This window comes from Terrapene carolina, unplaced genomic scaffold (genome assembly GCF_002925995.2).
Source record: "Terrapene carolina triunguis isolate 2854851 unplaced genomic scaffold, T_m_triunguis-2.0 Scaffold62, whole genome shotgun sequence".
NCBI lineage: Eukaryota > Metazoa > Chordata > Testudines > Emydidae > Terrapene > Terrapene triunguis.
In genome coordinates, this window is record NW_020664413.1 from 31,913,804 (window position 1) to 31,933,677 (window position 19,874).

The 19,874-nt window shown below is 39.0% G+C and overlaps 1 protein-coding gene across 1 annotated transcript in view; it reads right to left on the minus strand.

The window, feature by feature from the left end:
- KCNH7 (potassium voltage-gated channel subfamily H member 7) overlaps window positions 1-19,874 on the minus strand; it is a 318,264-nt gene that overhangs the window by 51,150 nt on the left and 247,240 nt on the right. Inside the window, exons 7-9 of the mRNA XM_024199964.1 lie at window positions 14,807-15,232; window positions 5,284-5,683; window positions 1,032-1,231 (exon numbers count right to left, since the gene is read on the minus strand). Coding sequence (XP_024055732.1) covers window positions 1,032-1,231; window positions 5,284-5,683; window positions 14,807-15,232 — 1,026 coding nt within the window. The remainder of the gene's footprint in view (window positions 1-1,031; window positions 1,232-5,283; window positions 5,684-14,806; window positions 15,233-19,874) is intronic.

Genomic DNA, 19,874 nt, shown 5'->3' on the forward strand with positions numbered 1-19,874 from the left:
ACTAATCCACTTTCCCCACCTCCAAAGTACATGCTACGTTGTACTAGTGCTGTGTCATGAAATGCTGAAAAAGGGCCTCATTCTGTACTGATTTTATGCAAGTGTAATGCTGTATATTCCAACTGAGTTACACTGGGGTGAAACTGAGGTGTCTGGATCAAGCTGAATGTTTAAAAGAAATCCTGAAAAAAGCTGCATTTGGAGCAAGTGTTCTTAAGATTCTTTCTCCCCACTTCTTTTTTTTAGTCCATAGCACCCAGCCATGGTTCCCAACCTGTGCCGCATGTATCAGCACTAGGAGTTCAATGATTAGTACTATAGGCAAGATTTTCAAAGTGACTAGTGATTTGGAATGCCTCAGTTTTTGGATGCCCAACTTTGGTGCTGAGTATCCATTCTCTGAAAATCAGGTACCTTTAAAACATCCCAACTCTGGCACCCAAAAATTGAAGCACTCACCACAATTATTAACCATTAAAAAAATATTGGCCATTGTCTCTTCCTCACCACCTGTGCCACACCACTGGCTGCCCCCCTCATTAATCATGGAACTCCATGTTAACAATGGAATCTGGGCTGCTCCAAACTTTCAGGTGGCCATAGCATGCTGTAAATATTTATGCAGAACTCCCTTTGGTTTCACTGAGCTGCTCAATGTAAAAACTGATGGTGTGCTATGTTCCAAAGTCTGTGAGACTGGGATTTGGAGAAGGGTTAACACACAACCAAATTAGAAGTGGTGGAGAATACCAAGAATTTGTGTCTACTGACTTGATACAGTTTCTCCAAAAGGGGGAAAGTGATATCTTATGGGTCTATGCTACATTGCACTGTATAATAGGACACTGCTATGTGACATCTTGTTTCAATACCATGTGATGACACGGATTGGGAACTTGGGCCTGTCTCTAGGGCAAAAAGTAAACCTGCGAGAAAGAAACATAATCTAACATCTCCGAAATTATCAGAATCGTTTCATTCTAGACCACTAGGACGTTGTGATATTAATTTCCAAAAGTAGAATTACATACCATGTTCATGTCAATGCCATTGGTGTATGTCCACGCATGTTGGAAGTACTCCTCGAGCCGCTGCCGCAAAGGATTGGGGATTTGATGAAAGCGTATAAACTCTTTTACTCGCAGCATCTGCATGTGATACCGTGCAGTTCCCGAATACAGTCTTTGGATTATTGCAGATACATTTCCAAAAATACTCGCATACATTAATGCTGGATTAGATAGAAACAAACAGTTAGCTAATATCACTACATTCTGCACACAACACAGCTGTTATTACTGCAGAGACTAGTATGGAAAACAGCTCAGATCAGATTTAGTGACATTTTGGTCTTCTAAACAGAAACTGGATTTGATATTGCCTGATGTAAGAAAGACATTCATAGCTTGTTAATTGTCTGAGTATGTTAATGGTGAGCTTCACAGAAGGAACATTCACTGAAAGAAGTTTTAAAAATATTAGCTAAACACGATTGCAGTGTTTGGTTTTGAAGATTTTTAGTTCTGATCCTGTGAAGATTATGCACCTGTGGCTTAACTTTACCAACCTATAGACTTCAACAGGACTGCTTGCAGTGGGTAAAAGTAAGCAGATACATAAGGTTTGGCAGGATTGGGGCCTAAAACTGAACTAGAGTGTAACCTTGATTATCTAAAGACTATTGGGAGGTTAGTTTGAGTAACAGATTCTTTTTCAATCTAATTAAATGTTATAGGGGGACAAGATCCAGTTTCATATAACGCAGAGTTTTAAATAACATAGGTTGAAATAATGGAGACTGGATGGACTGTTGGATGTTTGCAGCCAAATCTCAATTTTGTATTTTAAAATCTGTTATAATATGAGAAATGTTTGGAGCCATTCTGGACACATGCTCCTGACATAAATAAAAAGCAGAATCAGATGTAAGTCTCTTTAGGTTAAATAGCTCCAATAACTCACTGAAAATTCAGCTCCTTATCCTGTAAAGCAATTTGCTTGTAAGGAGACATGCCTATGTAGCACACCACTGACATAAATAGGACTCTGTGGGTCCTTTGCAGGATGAGAGTCTAAGGCTGGTTTTAGTGCATTCGATTTCTACTCCTTAAAATTTCTGTTTTTGGTAACTCAATAGATTTTGTAAAATTTCCAAATGAGACACACAGCACCACCAGTTTATAGTATTCATTTTGATTTTTTTTTCCTGGAAAGACAAAGAAGACACTGTTCCTTTCATCTAAGGGAGAAAAGCTACTGTGATGTAAATTCCTTTAATGTTACATCAAAGCTCTAGAACTTCAATGAGAATTTCAAAGCTGCACCTTGATTACCAATCCCTAAACAAATTCAATCTGATTTAAAATTAAGCTCTACTAAAACAATAGTTTTCCATAAAAAGGTGGTTCTATCTTTAAAGACATTGGCTACTGCTGCTATGAAGTCTCAATTTTTGTGAGGAATACCTTAACATTACATATTTTTCCTTTAGCAGTTGTCATTAACAGAAGGAGAGACTCTATGATGGGTTAATGGATCAGAAAAGCAAGTCAGAGGAGCATAGGAACTGCCATATGAATCAGACCAATGATTCATCTGGCCCAGTATTCTGTGTCTTACAAACAGAACTTCTAGTAAAGTACCAAATACTTCAGAGGAAGGTGAAAGAAAACTTGTATTGGACAATCATGGAACAACTTATCCAGTGGGGAAGTCTCTTCCTAACCCCCATCAGTTAGTGTTTGACTTATGCCCTGATGCATGAGCACTTATATCCTTTCTGAATAGTTTTTATAATTTTTAACATAACTTCATTTGCCATATAAATGTCTAGTCTCATTAAACTATAGACTTGAAACAATATGTGGTAGAAATGAATTCCACAGATTAATTTTATGTTCAGTAAAAACAAAAGTATTTCCTTTATCAGCACTAAATATAATGCTTTTCAACTTCATTGACTATTCCATTGTTTGTACATTATGAAAAAGGTAAATAGGAGTAACCCAGTAAGCCTTTTTGGTATCGTTCTTTTTTGGTATATATTTATCGTGTCACCTTTCCTAAATTAAATAGTCCAATCTTTTCACTCTCTTCTCCTACAGACGTCTATCTAGGCTTCAAATGATTCTTGTTGCCTATCTCAACTTTATAAGGGCTATCAGGGAAACACAAAAACTAAAGCGCTTTATTTGGTCCGATAGAGGTCGGACTTAAATAAGCAATTTGTTTTAAAATCTACATATATATTCAGAAAATATAAATATAATTATATTTGTAAAAGACCCATGCTATTATGGTTCCTACAGTTCTTTAGTTGTAGACTTTTTAAAGGGAGAACCAAACCTTGGCGGTTCCATTTTAAAAAACAGCAGCATTTCGTTTCTGCGGGATATGAAAGCATTTAGCTAAGAGACCTCACTTGAAATTTTTTTTCCTGAGAGTTTTTAATTGAGTACCGTGTCATAACATGTACCCTATTTTTCATGTGTTCACATCAGACTAAATACTATTGTTCTTAGCCTCTTCAGACAAAAGTTCCCTCTGAAGCCAAAATGGATTTTTTTCTGATAAAGAATTGAGTAGGGAAATGAGGATTTGGCCATACTCAACAGTTCTCATGTGCATTGCAACAACTATTTACAGTAGTAAAGGTCATGAGGAATAAAGTGAGACCAATTCTATACTGCTTCCTGTCGCCAAGTGCTGAGACTACCAGGTGTATGTTTGTCCTCCTCTTCTTGTATTTGATACAAACTGTCTAACACATTCCCTGTAGGTGAGTGTGGCTCAGAATGGGAGGAGTAAAGAATATGAGACTATTACATGATCAAACATAACTCAATGAATGATGTGGTCTCAGTAAGGCAACTGCTAGAAAGAGGGAACCAGAGAATTTCCGGGAGAATTTGTTGGTGGTGCCAGGCTCTTACAGGCTGTTGAAGTTTGCCAATAAAGGCCTTGTTTCTGCATGAGTGATGCACTTATAAACACAATGTAAAAAGTGATGAGCAGGGCAGAGAACATATGGAACCCCTGATCCTGCAGCTATGAGAGAAATGTTGGTTGGATGCCAAGTTACCTCTGCTTTGAAACTTCAGTAAGGCCAAAGAGTCATATCATTGATATGTGGAACATTGTACTTTAGCCTCAGACTCCTCAGATTCACCTATCCTCCACCTACAGCAGGGCCCTTTTTTATCATCTGCTCTTGAGAGTCAGGAAGTGGGTGCCCAAGGGCCTTGAAACTTATTTCTACTCAGTACTGAGGACTCTGTCTAGTGTACAGACTCATTGGTGCCTGTCCACAGTATCTGTTCACACTAGCAAAAGAAACGCTCTCTTCCCTCTCACAGCTGCACATGGTGCAAGGACTGGCAGGATCAAGGTCCAAATAGTGCTGGATCTGTTCCTGTGTGTGTGCCTGACAACACTTCCCATGCAACAGGGCAAACATCCACACAACACAGGCAGATCAATGGAATCTCTGACTTTTCAGCTATCACCTGTCAAAACATGGAACTGGAACCCACAATCAGGAGAGGAGCAAAGCAAATACTCAGATGATCCATACTCTCAATTTTTTATACGTCTTTCAACTTTTGACACTTGAGGGCCTTGGTGATATTGGGGCTTATTTGTCAATGTGCTATGTGTTTAAAAAGCTTTTTTCTTTGTCATGACTCAACTGTTTTCAACTAGATGGAAGCTGCTTATTCTGAAAAAAGTAATTTCAGATCGTAATACAGTACATGGATAGTGGCCAATACCAGACATTTTAATGCAGATTGTGCAATGTTACAGATGCAAGTAGGAATATGAGCTGCATATATTAATGAATGTATTGTGCACATTTGGAAATCTCACCTGAACATAGAAAGTGCTCAAATAAGCATTTTCTATTGAGAAAAGGTTGTATTTTGTTTTTCTAAACACTCCGAGACCTTCTCCTTTTGGCTCCAATTCAGCAAGGGACTTCCTGCACCACTGGTCTTATAGAAGTCAAGGTTCTACTAATGTGTTTAAAGTCAGGCACATTCTTCAGAAACTTATGGAATTGGAGCCTTTGTATTTCCATATCTATATATATTTCATGGAGACAATTCCATACCTGAGACTCCATGACTCAGCATGATATGCTATAAATATATATTTATGTATAGTCATTTTTTTCATTTATCTATCTTCCTCCCTCCATGTTTATAATTTAACAAACTTAAACTCTATTGTATTCATTGTTCAAATACTGAGTTAAAAATAAAACATAAAATAAAAAATACTTACAGCCAATCAACATGACACAAATGGAAAAGATTTTCTCTGAGTTGGTGTTAGGAGATACATTTCCAAACCCTACGCTTGTCAGACTGCTGAAGGTAAAATAAAGTGCAGTAACATATTTGTCCTTGATGGATGGTCCAGAGCTTTGATCAGTCACATTGTAGGGTTTTCCTAATTGTTCTCCTAGAGAATCCAACCAGCCAATTTTTTTAATCAAGTAAGGCCTTTCTACATTCCCAATGGCATACCAAATGCAAGCAAGCCAGTGTGCAATTAGTGCAAATATGCACATAAGGAGCATCAGAACTGCAGCACCATATTCTGAATATCTGTCCAATTTCCGTGCAACCCTCACCAAACGCAGCAGCCTAGCTGTCTTCAAAAGACCGATTAACGTTGTTGTCTGTGAAAATAAGACACAGACATTAGAAACTGATTTTCATCACTAGCAAGAATACTCCAAAATGGCAAACATGAACAAGCCAGCCTGAAGTGGGTAAAGAAAGACTGTCATTTATTAGAAGCAAAAAAGTTTAAGTGATAGCAACCTATTTCAATTTAATGTTGATTTCATTTCCTCTCAAAGCCTCCTACATGATTATAATGTAAAATATACTGAGGAAATGAACTGTCTGATATGTTTTGTTAAGTTACGTCATCTTTAACCATTATCATCATTGTGATGTCTAGAATCATTTGAACATTGTTCCTGATCTATTTTCCTAACTCCATAAGGCAGCAAAATATTAGAATGCTACATATCACCAATGGTATATAGCATGTGAAATCTAGCACCACCTTTTGTGCAGCAGAACTGCACCAAGTTCCACGGCTGCCCTAGGCAGAAAGGTGGGGTTTGCCCCTCACTCTACAATTACCCAGCATTCTATAGTTGGCATTTACCAGGTCCTATCCACTATTGAGTTATGTTATATGCTTGTGGTTAGTGCCCTTTAAAATAGATTATCAAGAACAATATAAATAGTAACTGTAGAATTTCAAATAGAGAACTTAGCAACAAATATTTTAGCTACCCATTAAGTCTGTGAATGTAATATTAAAGCATAGTAAATGTCAGGAGAAAGTTTTCTGTATGCATCTATAATACATAACATTTAACAATTTCTCTTAGCTTTATGAAGGGTTCTGATGGGAATACTCTGCACATTAAAATGTCTTCTCACAAAGTACTAAACTAGTTATTAATGTTTTATTAAACCTCTCTCTATTTTATGTGTTTCAGCGTGAGATCACAACAATATGGTCAACCCCTACATGAAAAATGTGTTGCATGTGCAACATTTGTAAAAGGACAGTATAGTATGTTTGTAACAAATCCGCTACTCTTATATTACAACACTACATTGTGATAATTGAGTAACAACAGCTGATTAAGCTACTGCTATGTGATGGTAATGCCAAAAAGTTGGCAGCTGAATCAAAGTCCATTGTGGGTGTAACAAATCAGTGCGAACAGTTTAATGACATCATATTTCTTCTAGACTTATTCCTGGACTAAATAAATGTGTAATTATTGTGCAGTCTGTTATTCATGAAATATTATATGAAGGACACTTGAATTAGAACATAATGACGCAATAAACAGAAGAAGAAAAAACGATGTATGAATTATTGTTTTCTGACTACAGGAATTGGAAGGAAGGTGGTGTAGGATAATTAATTTTTGCATAACAGTCTGTTGACAGAGAATAATTTCAGTCAATACCTCAGTTGCATTATGATGGATGAGGCTGAACTGAGAGTGATTTCAACATTCTGAGAAGTTCACTGAGGCCCCAAATCATGTGAAAAGCTATGCATGTGCTTAACCTTGCATATATTGAGTTTAATTTAAGCACGTGTAAATCTTTGCAATATCAGAGTCTAATGGTTTAGTACTCTGTTCTGTCCCACTTACACACATGAGCAATCCTTAGGCAAATAGCATCATTGATTTTTTTTTTTTTTATTTCAATGAAATTATTTGTAGGTACAATCATGGCTTTGCCCCATTGTACTGCCACGGGAACACACAGAAGGCAGACTGTCACAGCCTTCATTCCCTCTTGCTCCAAGACGAAAGCACCTAGTACAGCATACTTCCCCCAGCATGCTCATCATGCCAATGCTCCACTGCTTGCCCCAGGACACCCGTTCCCACCAGTTTACCCAGAGGATGTAGCAGCACTGTGGAGGCTGCTCTCCTCCCTGAACTGCTTGCTATCTGATTTCTTAAAATCTTGCATGGCTGCACAAACCGGGCCACAGGCTGGCCCTGTGAGAATAAGGATTTGCCGGATAACCACTTAATTTTTATTTGGCAGCTGTTTAGGGTTCACTGTGGGTCAGCATAATACAGTTACAACATGCACAGCTATTGAGGTTACAGATTTGGATTAGCTAGAGCTTGAACCGGAGCCCCTTGAAGTCAATGGCTTTTCATTGGGCCCTTAATAGGCAACACCAGTTTTTCAGTTACCTTGCTTAGGGAAAGCAAATTCACATTTTGATTACAAATAAAAAAAAAAATCCATCAGAGATGAAAGAGCAGCTTTGCTGTTGATAGTGAGCTACTTTTATATTCAGCTAGGCTGAGCTAAAACGGATTCATTTTATTAGCCAATAAATCTAGTATAGTCTTGATACTTTTGATTCACTTGGTCAATGGACTAAGTGGCATATTTTTGAAAAGCACAGATGTTTAGTAGAAATATCACAGCTAGTACAAGACACTCGTAGTAAAAATCACTGTTTCACCTCGTGCATCAATATCTTGGAAGTCAGAGATTTTCTTAAATGAATGAACAACACTTCACCTTAATACAAGTCAACTTTGTTAAGAACTTTACTTTAATGGACATATTCCAAACACACTACCTAAACCAAATGGTTGTACCTTACCCGATACTTATAAATATTCTGGTACTGATTAATATCTTTTCATTCTCAAAGGTCTGTACAGAGACCATCTATATCGGGGTTCTCAAACTTCACTGTACTTGAACCCCTTCTGACAACAAAAATTACTACATGACCCCACGAGGCGGGGACTGAAGCCTGAGCCCACAAGAGCCCTGCCCCCCTCAGTGGGGGGCATGGCCAAGCCAAAGCCCAAGAGATTCAGCCCTGGGCAGGGGAGTTTGTAACCTGAGCCCCGCTGCCCAGGGCTGAAGCCTTTGGGCGTCGGCCCCAGGTGGTTGGGCTTGGACTTCAGCTCAGGCTTCAGCCCCGAGCTCCAGCAAGTCTAACACCAGCCCTGGTGACCCTATTAAAATGGGGTTGAGACCCACTTTGGGGCCCCAACCCACAGTCTGAGAACCGCTGATCTATATGTAAAAGAGATGGTGAACCCCCACATACTTCCTGGATGGCTTCTGACATTTGGTTTGCAGTAATTACATTGCTTCCTGATCCAGAAGGCGATACATTTTAAAAATCAAGTTTTAACTTTTATAATGGCTCAAATCCATGCTTAAAACCATGATCATAACATTCAGGTAATAACTCCTAGACCATCTCTGTATGGGTCTGCCAACAACAAGGGTTTATGTGAGCTCACCCCCAAATTGTAACGGTTCAGATTGTTAGGAAGGATTATTTGATACCATTCCTGAGAAGCTTGAGAGAGATAAAAGTTTATAAACTTCTGCCTACCATCAATTTAGAAAAAATCCTGCTAATCACATTAGTTCACAGTTAGTTTATCTTCTGGGAGTATGACATTGAGTATATCTTATAAAATCCTTACCCATTAGTTATGGGTTTTCCTCAAGTCCGATTACTGTCTCCTTCCTCACTATTGAGATTAGTTTAGATCCTCAATTTCCAGGGCCCTGATGTTGAACTGATTTATGACATGAGGCTGTTTTGTTGGAGGTCAATTGATGATGGAATGACTAGAAACAGGAAGATCCATTAGTCTGTCTGATTGCAGAGGCATCATTTGGAAGGTATTACTGGTATTCAATTGTTTGGAAGACTGAGTTGGGATTAGCTAATTATCTGCACAAATGGTGTTCATTCTGAGCTAACAGCCATTATAACTCAAACCCTGATGGTCAGATCCCTCATCTTGTTTTGGTGGTTTTATTTTCTTCAAAATATTCATTATTATTATTAATGCATATATTTCTATCATGTCCGCTCTTATTTCTCTTTTTAAAACTAAATAACACTTGATGTGTATGCGTAGCTCAAACCGATCCTTAACAGTGTATTTATCTACATTGTATTTCCTCTGTCACCATGTTTCCCAGCTTCCTAGTGTTATAAGGTCTTTCTGAAGTTCCTCAATTTTTTTTTTTAGAATAGACTAGCCTAATTCATTTTGTGTCACCTGCAAATTTTGGCACCTCTTTGTTCATCTCTTTTCCAGATCATGAATAAATATATAAAATAAGAGCAAGCCTACTGAAGATCCTTGAGGAAAACCCCTATTAACCTCTTTCTCTGTTTAAATCATTTTCTAATCCATGATAGAGTTTTGCCTCTCACCCTGTGATTTCTCAGTTTGCTAAATAGCCTCTTCTGAGGACTTTGTTGAAGTTGAAAACCTTTCTGCTGTATGTGTCATCATTGTCCTTCACACCAACATCTTAATAATGAATATTAGTAATTTACAATAGGACATTTATTCTCAAACTGTGGTCCATGGACCATTGCTGTAGGTCCACAGACAGCTGACTGGGCAATCAGTACTGGAGCTCCTCCTAGTTTCAAGTTGATAGACTTAAAGGCAGCTAAAAATACACTAAAGACTTTCCTGAGATTGCTTATTCGTGTAAATGATTTCTGTAGTTCCCACCATAATATTATGTGATCATGAATGGACACTGAGGTGGTCCTTAGGATTGCAAATGCAAGGGGAGATGATTCATATGAAAAGACATTGTCCATGATATGAAAGTTTGAAAATTTGATTTGCAAATCAAGTGCTAAAGTGGGAAGTGAAAACTATGTATGATATCAGTTTCTGTGATGTTTGGAGCTTGGTTTTAATATACAGTTTAAGGGAGACACGGGAGTCTACCAATTTGAACAGTAGACTGGGGGTCAGGACTCTTCGGTCCTATCCCTAGGGCTGCTATTGGGCATATTATTTCATCATAACATTTCCCAAGCTGTAAAATGGACATATTACCTAGCATGTGCATTGTGAGATTTACTTAATTCAGAGCTCAGAATAGAAGTATTTGATTCATATGCCTTCATGTTAACCACAAAGTCATCCCTTTTTCTGACATTGTTACCAATTTAAAATGGCCCATTCAATTGTACATAAGAATGGCCATACTGGGTCAGACCAAAGGTCCATCCAGCCCAGTATCCTGTCTACCGACAGTGACCAATGCCAGGTGTCCCAGACGGAGTGAATCTAACAGGTAATGATCAAGTGATCTCTCCTGCCATCCATCTCCACCCTCTGACAGACAGAGGCTAGGGACACCATTCCTTACCCATCCTGGCTAATAGCCATTAATGGACTTAACCTCCATGAATTTATCTAGTTCTCTTTTAAACCCTGTTATAATCCTAGCCTTCACAACCTCCTCAGGCAAGGAGTGCCACAGGTTGACTGTGCGCTGTGTGAAGAACTTCCATTTATTTGTTTTAAACTTGCTGCCCATTTCCTGGGTTCTCGTGCCCCCCCCCCATTTCCTAAGATTACTTTTTTTCCTGTTGATACAGGGTTTGAACATGCCTTATACAGTAACACTGGTCAGTATTACTATTATTTGTACAAATAGCAATAGCACAGGATCTTACTTCCTTCTGTAACTTTCAGGATGATGTTTTCCCTCTCTACCCCCGATTCAGCAAAACACTTATGTCCATAACTTTAAGCACGTGAGCACTCCTGTTGAAGCCATTAAAGCACGTGCTTACGTCTTTTGCTGAACTGGGGCCTATATGATAAAGAAAAAACTCTGATTATCATCAGATCCCTCCGTCCTCATCGCTCACTGCATCTGGGACCTGAAGTGGGAAGATGGTAGGTAAATAAGGTGCTTAAAAAAAAAAAAAAGTATATTTAATTTTTGATCAAGGTATCATGACCAATCATTGTAAATGTGCATGCAAATGATTTATTTGTGTGTGCGCACACACTTAGCTATGCAACTGCATGTACATTTTTCTGAAAATCTAGGCCAGATTCTAGCAACAAGATTCAAAATAAACTATCAGAGTAACAGAAGGCAAAAAGATAATGTATGTCATCCCCTAACCTCCCAAAGTTTCACGGATGTCACTCAACAGTCAAAACACACAGAGAAGAGAACAGCGGACAAACAGCTATAATAGTATTGTGTTAAAAATCTATTTAAACTGAAAAGGTTTATTTTACATTAGATTCTACAGTTAGCAGAAATATTCAATTATGAGAGAGGGATAAAATGAATAAATTGATTTCTTTATATTAGTTTCCTGTATTGACAAACTAAGGCACAAATAGAGGTATTCAAATAATGCTGCATGTGGCATTTTGATTATATCCTGCCCTTTCTAGGCACAGTTGGATAGCTAGGTTTGCTAAAGCTGGGTGAGCACACATGATGCTCTCTTTAGAACTGATGTTGGCTAATAAAAAGGATGTCCAGGCACAATTGTTAGCAGGGGCTCTTATCTGAAGAACCCCTAGGTAATGAAAAAAGCTTTTTCAGGGAAAGGCACCCCCATGACAGAAAGTGTCTATGAAATGACAGGCACTTCATTGTAACGGTTTTACATTCACTCTCTCTCACTGGGCTATTAAAAAGGGATCATACTAGAAATATTATACTCAGGAACATAGGAAACCAAACTACAATAAAAGTGAAGTTTAGACTTTCACCCAGCAGCTTTAGAAAGTAACTCTATATCTAATGCTATAAATGAGAGAGAGAGAGAGGAGTTTATTGAAAAGATATGCTGAACTGGTCATAAAGTCCATAGACCGGTTGTTCCTCAGACAAAGCTAACTAGATTCTACAGTTAGCAGAAATATTCAATTATGAGAGAGGGATAAAATGAATAAATTGATTTCTTTATATCCACTATAAGCAACAAGCCATTTTTTTGCTGAACTTTGTGCTATTTGGGAATTCAGCTGCCAGAATATTCTTTGCTGCTGTTCTGCAATTTTACCTACCTACCTAGAGTATTTCTAAAGTGCCCATCACTATAGAATCTACCACTCCACACCTTTTCCTGCCATACGTCTGTTGGAGGGGAGAACCATGACACTTAGGGACACATCTAAAGAGCATTGGGAGTCTTCATTAACCATGGTGGGCTTTGGATCAGGCCACTTAAGAGTGGTTCCTTCCTGGCTTCTCTCCATTCCCTGACTCTATGGACTTTTTTTCTCACGATATAGGGGTCAGGTGGATAATTTCCAGAGGGGGAAAGGTGGAGGAGCAGTGATGTAGCCCCTCTTCATAGGCTCACTGCAGCTTCCACCCTAGATTTGTTCTCTTCTTCTCCATACATTGTAGGAACAAATTGGTCCAAGCTAATAGCAGCACCACATGGCAGTGCTATCAGTGGTGCCCCTTTTGCATTCTTTTCCTTGCAGGTGCCAGTTAGGAGATAGTACTTGACTCAGAAGAAAGACAGGAGACTGACCATGGGTAAGTGTGACAAATGCAAAAGATAAGAAGATACTGCTATTGCTGTATCTGCCTCTGCGCCTTTTGGTTTTCTTTTGCAGAGAAAAGCTCTTTGTTGGTGAGGGGATGGTTCATGTTTTCCTCATCCCTTTAATGCACCATCTCTTTCTTTTTATTGTATTTCTTTCACAAGACTTTCTTTCCACTAATTTTGTTCCCTGCACATATTTTCAGACTCCCCATTTTCCCTTCTATAAGTGTCGGAGCCCATTGAAAGCAATGGGGATCTTTCAATCGACTTCAGTGGGAAACAGAAGGAACCCTATGGACCTGATCTCTCATCCTCCCTCCCAGGTATTTATATGGTCCACATCACCATAGTATCTATCCATCAAAAAAGGAGGGAAAATGGAAGGGAAGGAGGGAGGGAAGCCCTTCTCATTACATACAACTGAAAAAGCAGAAGTAAGAGAAACTGTAGGTTACACATTTCCTTCTTTCTGAATTTTTGTAAGACTATAAATTATCACTAGTCTCTGAGGTGCAAATGGCTATTAAACGTGTCATTTGTTTGCTCTAGGCCCTTAAATACTTGTTTGCTTCAGTTTCTAAGAACTGCCCTTCTGAGCATAGCCATCTTGTTCTCAGAATTCAGTTCAGTCTGTCAAAGACAACACACTAATTGTGCTCTTTCACAAAGAATTGATTTTTGTTCCTTCTTCTTGTTGCTTTCCTTTAATAAAAAGTCATTTTAGATGGAATGTATGTTTTTGCTCTTAGTATATGTAGACATAACAGTCTCCACATTGCGACACTGATGGTACCTAGTGAAATGAGTAAATTTCATGCCAAGATTATCAATTCAGCATTAATGTTCACCTTCGTCTCCCTTCACAACACATTATTCACAAAACTTTCAGTTTCCCTTATTTCAAAATGTGCAAAATGGTATTGGGGAAAAGTGGATTCATTGTGTCCTTTGTGAAACCCACAGATCATCATATTTTGCTGGGTTTGCTGCTGCTATTTTTTTTTTTAAACTGCTCTAATTCTACCTACCCTCAAAAAAGAATTTTCTACTTGTCAGTTCAGCTTTCATCACAAAGTACATTATAACTTTAGCCTTTCTTAAATTAAATAAAAACTCTTTGGAAGGAGGCAGAACTGGGTCAGGTATCCACAAAATGTGTGCGCGTTACACATATTGGGACAGTTTTCAAATGTATATATTTGAAAACTGGTGCAAGTCGAGTTTACACTTGCTCTACCTAAACTGTATATAACACATTTAAGTTTTGCATCTGAGCATAGATATTAAACCTAAATACCATAGTACTAAATCTCTTGTGCCAAAGCCCCAGCTGGTATAAATCAGACCAGCTCAAGTGAAGTTAATAGAGCTACGTTAGTTTATACCAGTTGAGGATCTGGCCCAGGTTATTTTAGCAAGGATTTGAACTTCCAAAATGATTTAAAAAACAAACCTAGTAATAGTTTTGGTTTAACCTTGCCAGATTGACAGCCCTGATGAGTGATTCCCTCAACCTATCCACAGAACAGTTTCACTCACACACATGGTTAACGACAGGAAGAGAGAAATGTCTTTAGAACACCAAGATTATTCTGCAACACTGTGTGTATGGTATGTTTATGTTGTTATTTGTAAAGAAGATTGTGTCAAAGAATTTGAGAATGAAAAAATTGATTTGGGTCATCCAGTCTGTTTTTCTGCCAGAGAAGGCTCATCCGCTACCATTTTACTGGTGTTTTGTACAGTTAAATTTGAAGTCCCAAGTGCTGGGGCTTTCACCACTTTCCTTGGAAGATTACTGAACAGCCTAATTGAGCTCACTGCCAGGGAAATGTTCTGTGTGGATACAGCAGATTATCAAAGTCAATACTTGGGAAGAAAAGGCTACTTTTTTATTTTAGCTTACCTCATCAGAGCCAGATCCAAAAATCAGCAGGTCAAAAGGTATTGCAGCAACCATGTCAATTAGGAACCAGCCTTTGAAGTAGTGAATTGCTATTTTTGCTGGGTCACTTACCACTTCTTCATTCTGGTTTACATATGTTGTTCTGAAGTTTATTAGAATGTCAATGATAAACATAATATCCACAATTAAGTCTACCACATTCAGTGGGCTGCAAGAATATCCACACACTCGTCTCTTCTGTTCTTCGCTATCGTTCAGAAGGAAGGCCGCAGAGTAAGGGGTGAATATGGCAGTATATATCACCAGCAACAAGATGAGCCAGTCCCAGACTGCTTTGAAAGGACTGTAGTGCAATATAGTAAACTTGTTGATGCGAGGTGTCTGGAGTTTATATTCTGGCAGAACATCTGCTCCTAAGGATAGAACCTAGAACAAGAAATATACCATGTAAAGAAACAACAAATCAGAGTAAAACAATCTGTACATATTTTAAAAAAATATAGCAAATATAGTGAAACAGTTAAACTGTATTGTGTTATTTAGACCAGGAGGTTAGGCCCTGATTACAGAGTCCTTATGCAGTCAAAATTTCCATCTAATCCCACTTTACTGTCAAGTAATATTTATTACATTTTTTGAAATTAGATCATAAGAACATAAGCCACTGCTTCCCGCAGCTCCCATTGGCAAATGGCGAACCGCAGCCACTGGAGCTGTGAGCGGCCGTACCTGCAGACGCTAAGGTAAACAAAGCATCTCGCGGCTCGCCAGGGGCTTACCCTGAACAAGCCACGAACCAAGTTTGGGAACCCCTGATCTGACCCAGTGTCCTGTCTTCCAACAGTGGCCAATGCCAGGTGCTTCAGAGGGAATGAACAGAACAGGCAATCATCAAGTGATCCATCCCATATTGCCCATTCCCAGCTTCTGGCAAATAGAGGATAGAGACACTTCAGAGCATGATTTTGCATCCATGCCCCTCCTGGCTAATAACCAATGATGGACCTATCCTCCATGAACTTATCTAGTTCTTTTTTGATCCCCGTTATAGTCTTGGCCTTCACAACATCCTCTGGTAAAGAGTTCCACAGGCTGACTGTGCATTGTGTGAAGAAATACTTTCTTTTGTTTTAATCCTGCTGCCTCTTAATTTCGTTTGGTGATCCCTAGTTCTTGTATTATGAGGAGTAAATAACACTTCTTTATTTACTTTCTCTACACTAGTCATGATTTTATAGACTTCTATCAGATCCCTGCTTAGTCATCTCTTTTCCAAGCTAAAAAGTCGCAGTCTTATTACTCTCTCCTCATATGGAAGCTGTTCTGTACCCTAATAATTTTTGTTCCCTTTTCTGTACTTTTTCCAATTTCAATACATCTTTTTTGAGATGGGACAACCACATCTGCACATGGTATTCAAGATGTGGGCGTACCATGGATTTATATAGCGGCAACATGATATTTTCTGTCCTATTATCTATCCCTTTCTTAACTATTCCCAATATTCTGTTTTTTTGACTGATGCTGCATATTGAATGGATGTTTTCAGAGAACTCTGACTACAAGATATCTTTCTTGAGTGTTAACAGCTAATTTAGACCCCATCATTTATATGTATATTTGGGATTATGTTTTCCAACGTGCATTACTTTGCATTTATCAACACTAAATTTCATCTGCCATTTTGTTGCCCAGTCACCCAGAAATCCCTTTGTAACTCTTCACAATCTGCTTTGGACTTAAGTATCTGGAATAGTTTTGTATCATCTGCAAATTTTGCCACTTCCCTTTTTTCAGATCATTTATGCATATGTTGAACAGTACAGGTCCCAGTGCAGATCCTTGAGAGATAACCTCTTTGCCTCTCTCCATTGTGAGACCTGACCATATATTCCTACCCTTTATTTCCTATCTTTTAAGCAGTCACTGATCCAGGAAAAGACCTTCCTTCTTATCCCGTGACAGCTTACTTCACTTAAGAGTCATTGGTGAGGGACCTTGTCAAAGGCTTTCTGAAAATCTAAGTACACTATATCCACTGGATCACCCTTGTACACATTCTTATTGATCCCCTCAAAGAATTCTAGTAGATTTGTGAGGCATGATTTCCCTTTACAAAAGCCATCTGATAATTCTGTTCTTTACTATAGTTTCAACCAATTTGCCTAGTACTGAATCTTTTAAATAGGTACATATTACAAAAATATGTATTAAAAAATGAAAAAAGCTACCTAGAATGAAATCTTAGGGGAAAAAGTAATACTTGTGTGATAATCATTGTGTGCTTTCATTTCTTTTTGATTAGCTATTCAAGATTTGAAATTTTAGCTGGTACAAGATCAAAGCGAGACACCCTTTCCCACTATAATCTTTTTAAAATCCTTATTAGCTCTTCTATTTTTGTTTAATTTTCCAGCAGCAAGTGTTTTATAACACTCAGATCCTCTCTTTAGCCACCTAAGCAGCACTAGCTGTTCAATAAAGATCTACTGTGAAAATGTTGTGAGAACACTAGGGTTAATAACCACTCTTCTCCTTTGAAAAGTGAAGCAGGGAACGATTAAGTCATCCACAAGATTATATGGTACCTTTAAGCAGCCACTAAACACCATGCTGAGGTGATGGTGGAGGACGTTCATGTATTATTTATTTTTTAGCTGGGAATTGCACTTAACTAATGGGACTAGTTGTATTTTTATGCACTGGAGACATTAGTCAATAGCAAACTGAATCAGACATTGTACAGCATCTGAGGCAGTCTTCACCCTTTCAGACCCCCAGCATGTGACGTGACAAGAATAAATCAGCTGTTTTCCTAGTATTCGAGAACAATGTGTATGTGTGTGTGCGCGGTGGGTGGGTGGGTGGGGGGGAAGGTGAGGGGAGGAGAAACTGCTATGCACTTTATAAATAACACAGCCCTCCTGCTAGAGTTTTGAGATAATGAAATAAATGGATTAGACATTGAGAACAATCAAGCTCTCTTCACAATTTTCTGTCAGTTATATGAAAATTCCAACCAATGTGCTGTATTGCTGGAGAAGCAATCAAGCTCTATTCTTTTCTCTCCTACGCTAGTGTAAATCAGGAGTAACTCTCCACTGAAGTCAGGGTCTGATTTTCTTTTCACTTACACTGGTTTATTTCTATTGACTTCAGTGGAACTGAAGAGTATGAGAGCAGAATCAGGCACAGTAAAGTAACTGTAGTGTACAAGTGACATGAGATCAGAAACAGATCCAGTGTTTTCACATACAATTTCTTAGACACAGGGTGACTGGATGATTTGTATGATTAATAGATAATGTAATATAAAACTTTACACTGCTATCTGAACAACAAAATTGATTATTGCCTGAAATTGGTTATCTGATTTTTGTTTGATGGCCATGTGGGTATCTTGTCTTCTCAAGCCAGTCAAAATGGACAGGTGTTCACCCACTACCAGCACCTGTATTGATAGTATCAGTAGACTGTGACTAAGAATTAAGACTAATTTATCTTCTTTCTTCTACATACCATCCCTCTAAAGTGGAGGCACTGCTTTGTCCTGTCTGTATTTATTCTTTGGCTAAATGGATGGACAGCTCCAGCTACTGAAGCCCTCTCAAGAATGAGTTCCTTGTGGATTGCTTAAGGTATAAATACCTTTTCCTCCCCCAAGTGCACATGATGGGTCAGAGCCCCAATTGGACCAGCCACTTTCTGTTGCCCCTTGGCTCTGCTCAGGTATGTGCATCCCTCCTTATAACCCAAATGCAGTAAGGACCTTTAAAGGAGCCCCATCCTCTTTTCCCTGCTGCCCAAACAAAGATTCACTGCATTCAGTGGCCGTAAGCACATTTTCTTTACAGTAAAATACTAACAATGAACTCCACTACATAGCAAAAGATCCTTAATAAATGTCTGGTGACCAAATTTTTTTTGACTCTGAGACAATGGATCAGGATGTAAAGAAATACAAATTGATTAGTTGGATATGAAAATACTTTGAAAATGCTGCTTTACACCATGAGTGCCAATCCTGCACCAACTGAGATCAAGGGATATTTTTGCTCAGAACAAGTCTAAAGTGTCTATAGAGTTTCAAAGGTTTCTATGAAGACTCAGCACACCATAATTGGCACTTTCCTAGCTACTTATTCATAGAATCCAAGGTGAGAAGGGACTATTGTAATCATCTAGTCTGATCTCTTGCACAATATAGGCCACAGAACCGCCCCCAAAATTGGAGGACACAAGTCTAATTAATGAAAGCCACAACTTAAATTGAAATGAGATGGCCTTTAAAAATTATTTTATACTTGTCATTATGAAACTTTGAAGGTTGCTGGGGATAACAAGGAAGAAATGACAGACAGAAAGGGTAATAAAATCTACTCAAAATTTCAGCTGACAATCAACCAGCACTATTAGCTGCAAAGTATTGTTTTGATTTGGAAAGATACCTTTTGCTAGACTTTGAGCATCCACAGTAGAAGTATTTTCCCCAGAGTGGAAAGGCCTCCAGTCCCTTGCTTGAGTGGGTGACCTCAGTCTTTAAGGGTGGGGGGTGTTAGAGGGACCTGGACCCTCCCTTTCCACAATGTCCCAGCTAAGGGCTCTGTGACTGTAAGCCCCTGAACAGGAGCAGCCCTCCTGGAAGGGAGTCTAAACCCACTGCCCTAGGCTACTTCTCACCAGTGTCTGGACTAGAGGGGCCATGCCCAAACTGAACAATTTAGTTGGACAGTGTGCTGCCTTTCGTAGGGGCATCTGGTCATGGGTTCAGGCTCCTTCAGGCAGGGCACCCCCAAGCTGGTGAGGCCAAACTCTACAACGTTCTTGGGCTTCACCCACTCAGTTACCTCCAGGGCTGGAGGCTCCTAGGTCTCCTCCACAGTCTCCCATGGCTGGGGAGACAGTGCTTCCTCCCAGGTGGCAAGCAAGTTAGTGATCCTTCCCCTCAGTTAGGAAAGCAGCTACTTCCTACCCCTTCACCAATCAGCCACAAATTGAGCCAGGCTCCCTCCTTTTCTCCTCCCTCCAAGCCTGGCCTTGGCTGCAGGCATAACAAGGCAGGGCTAGC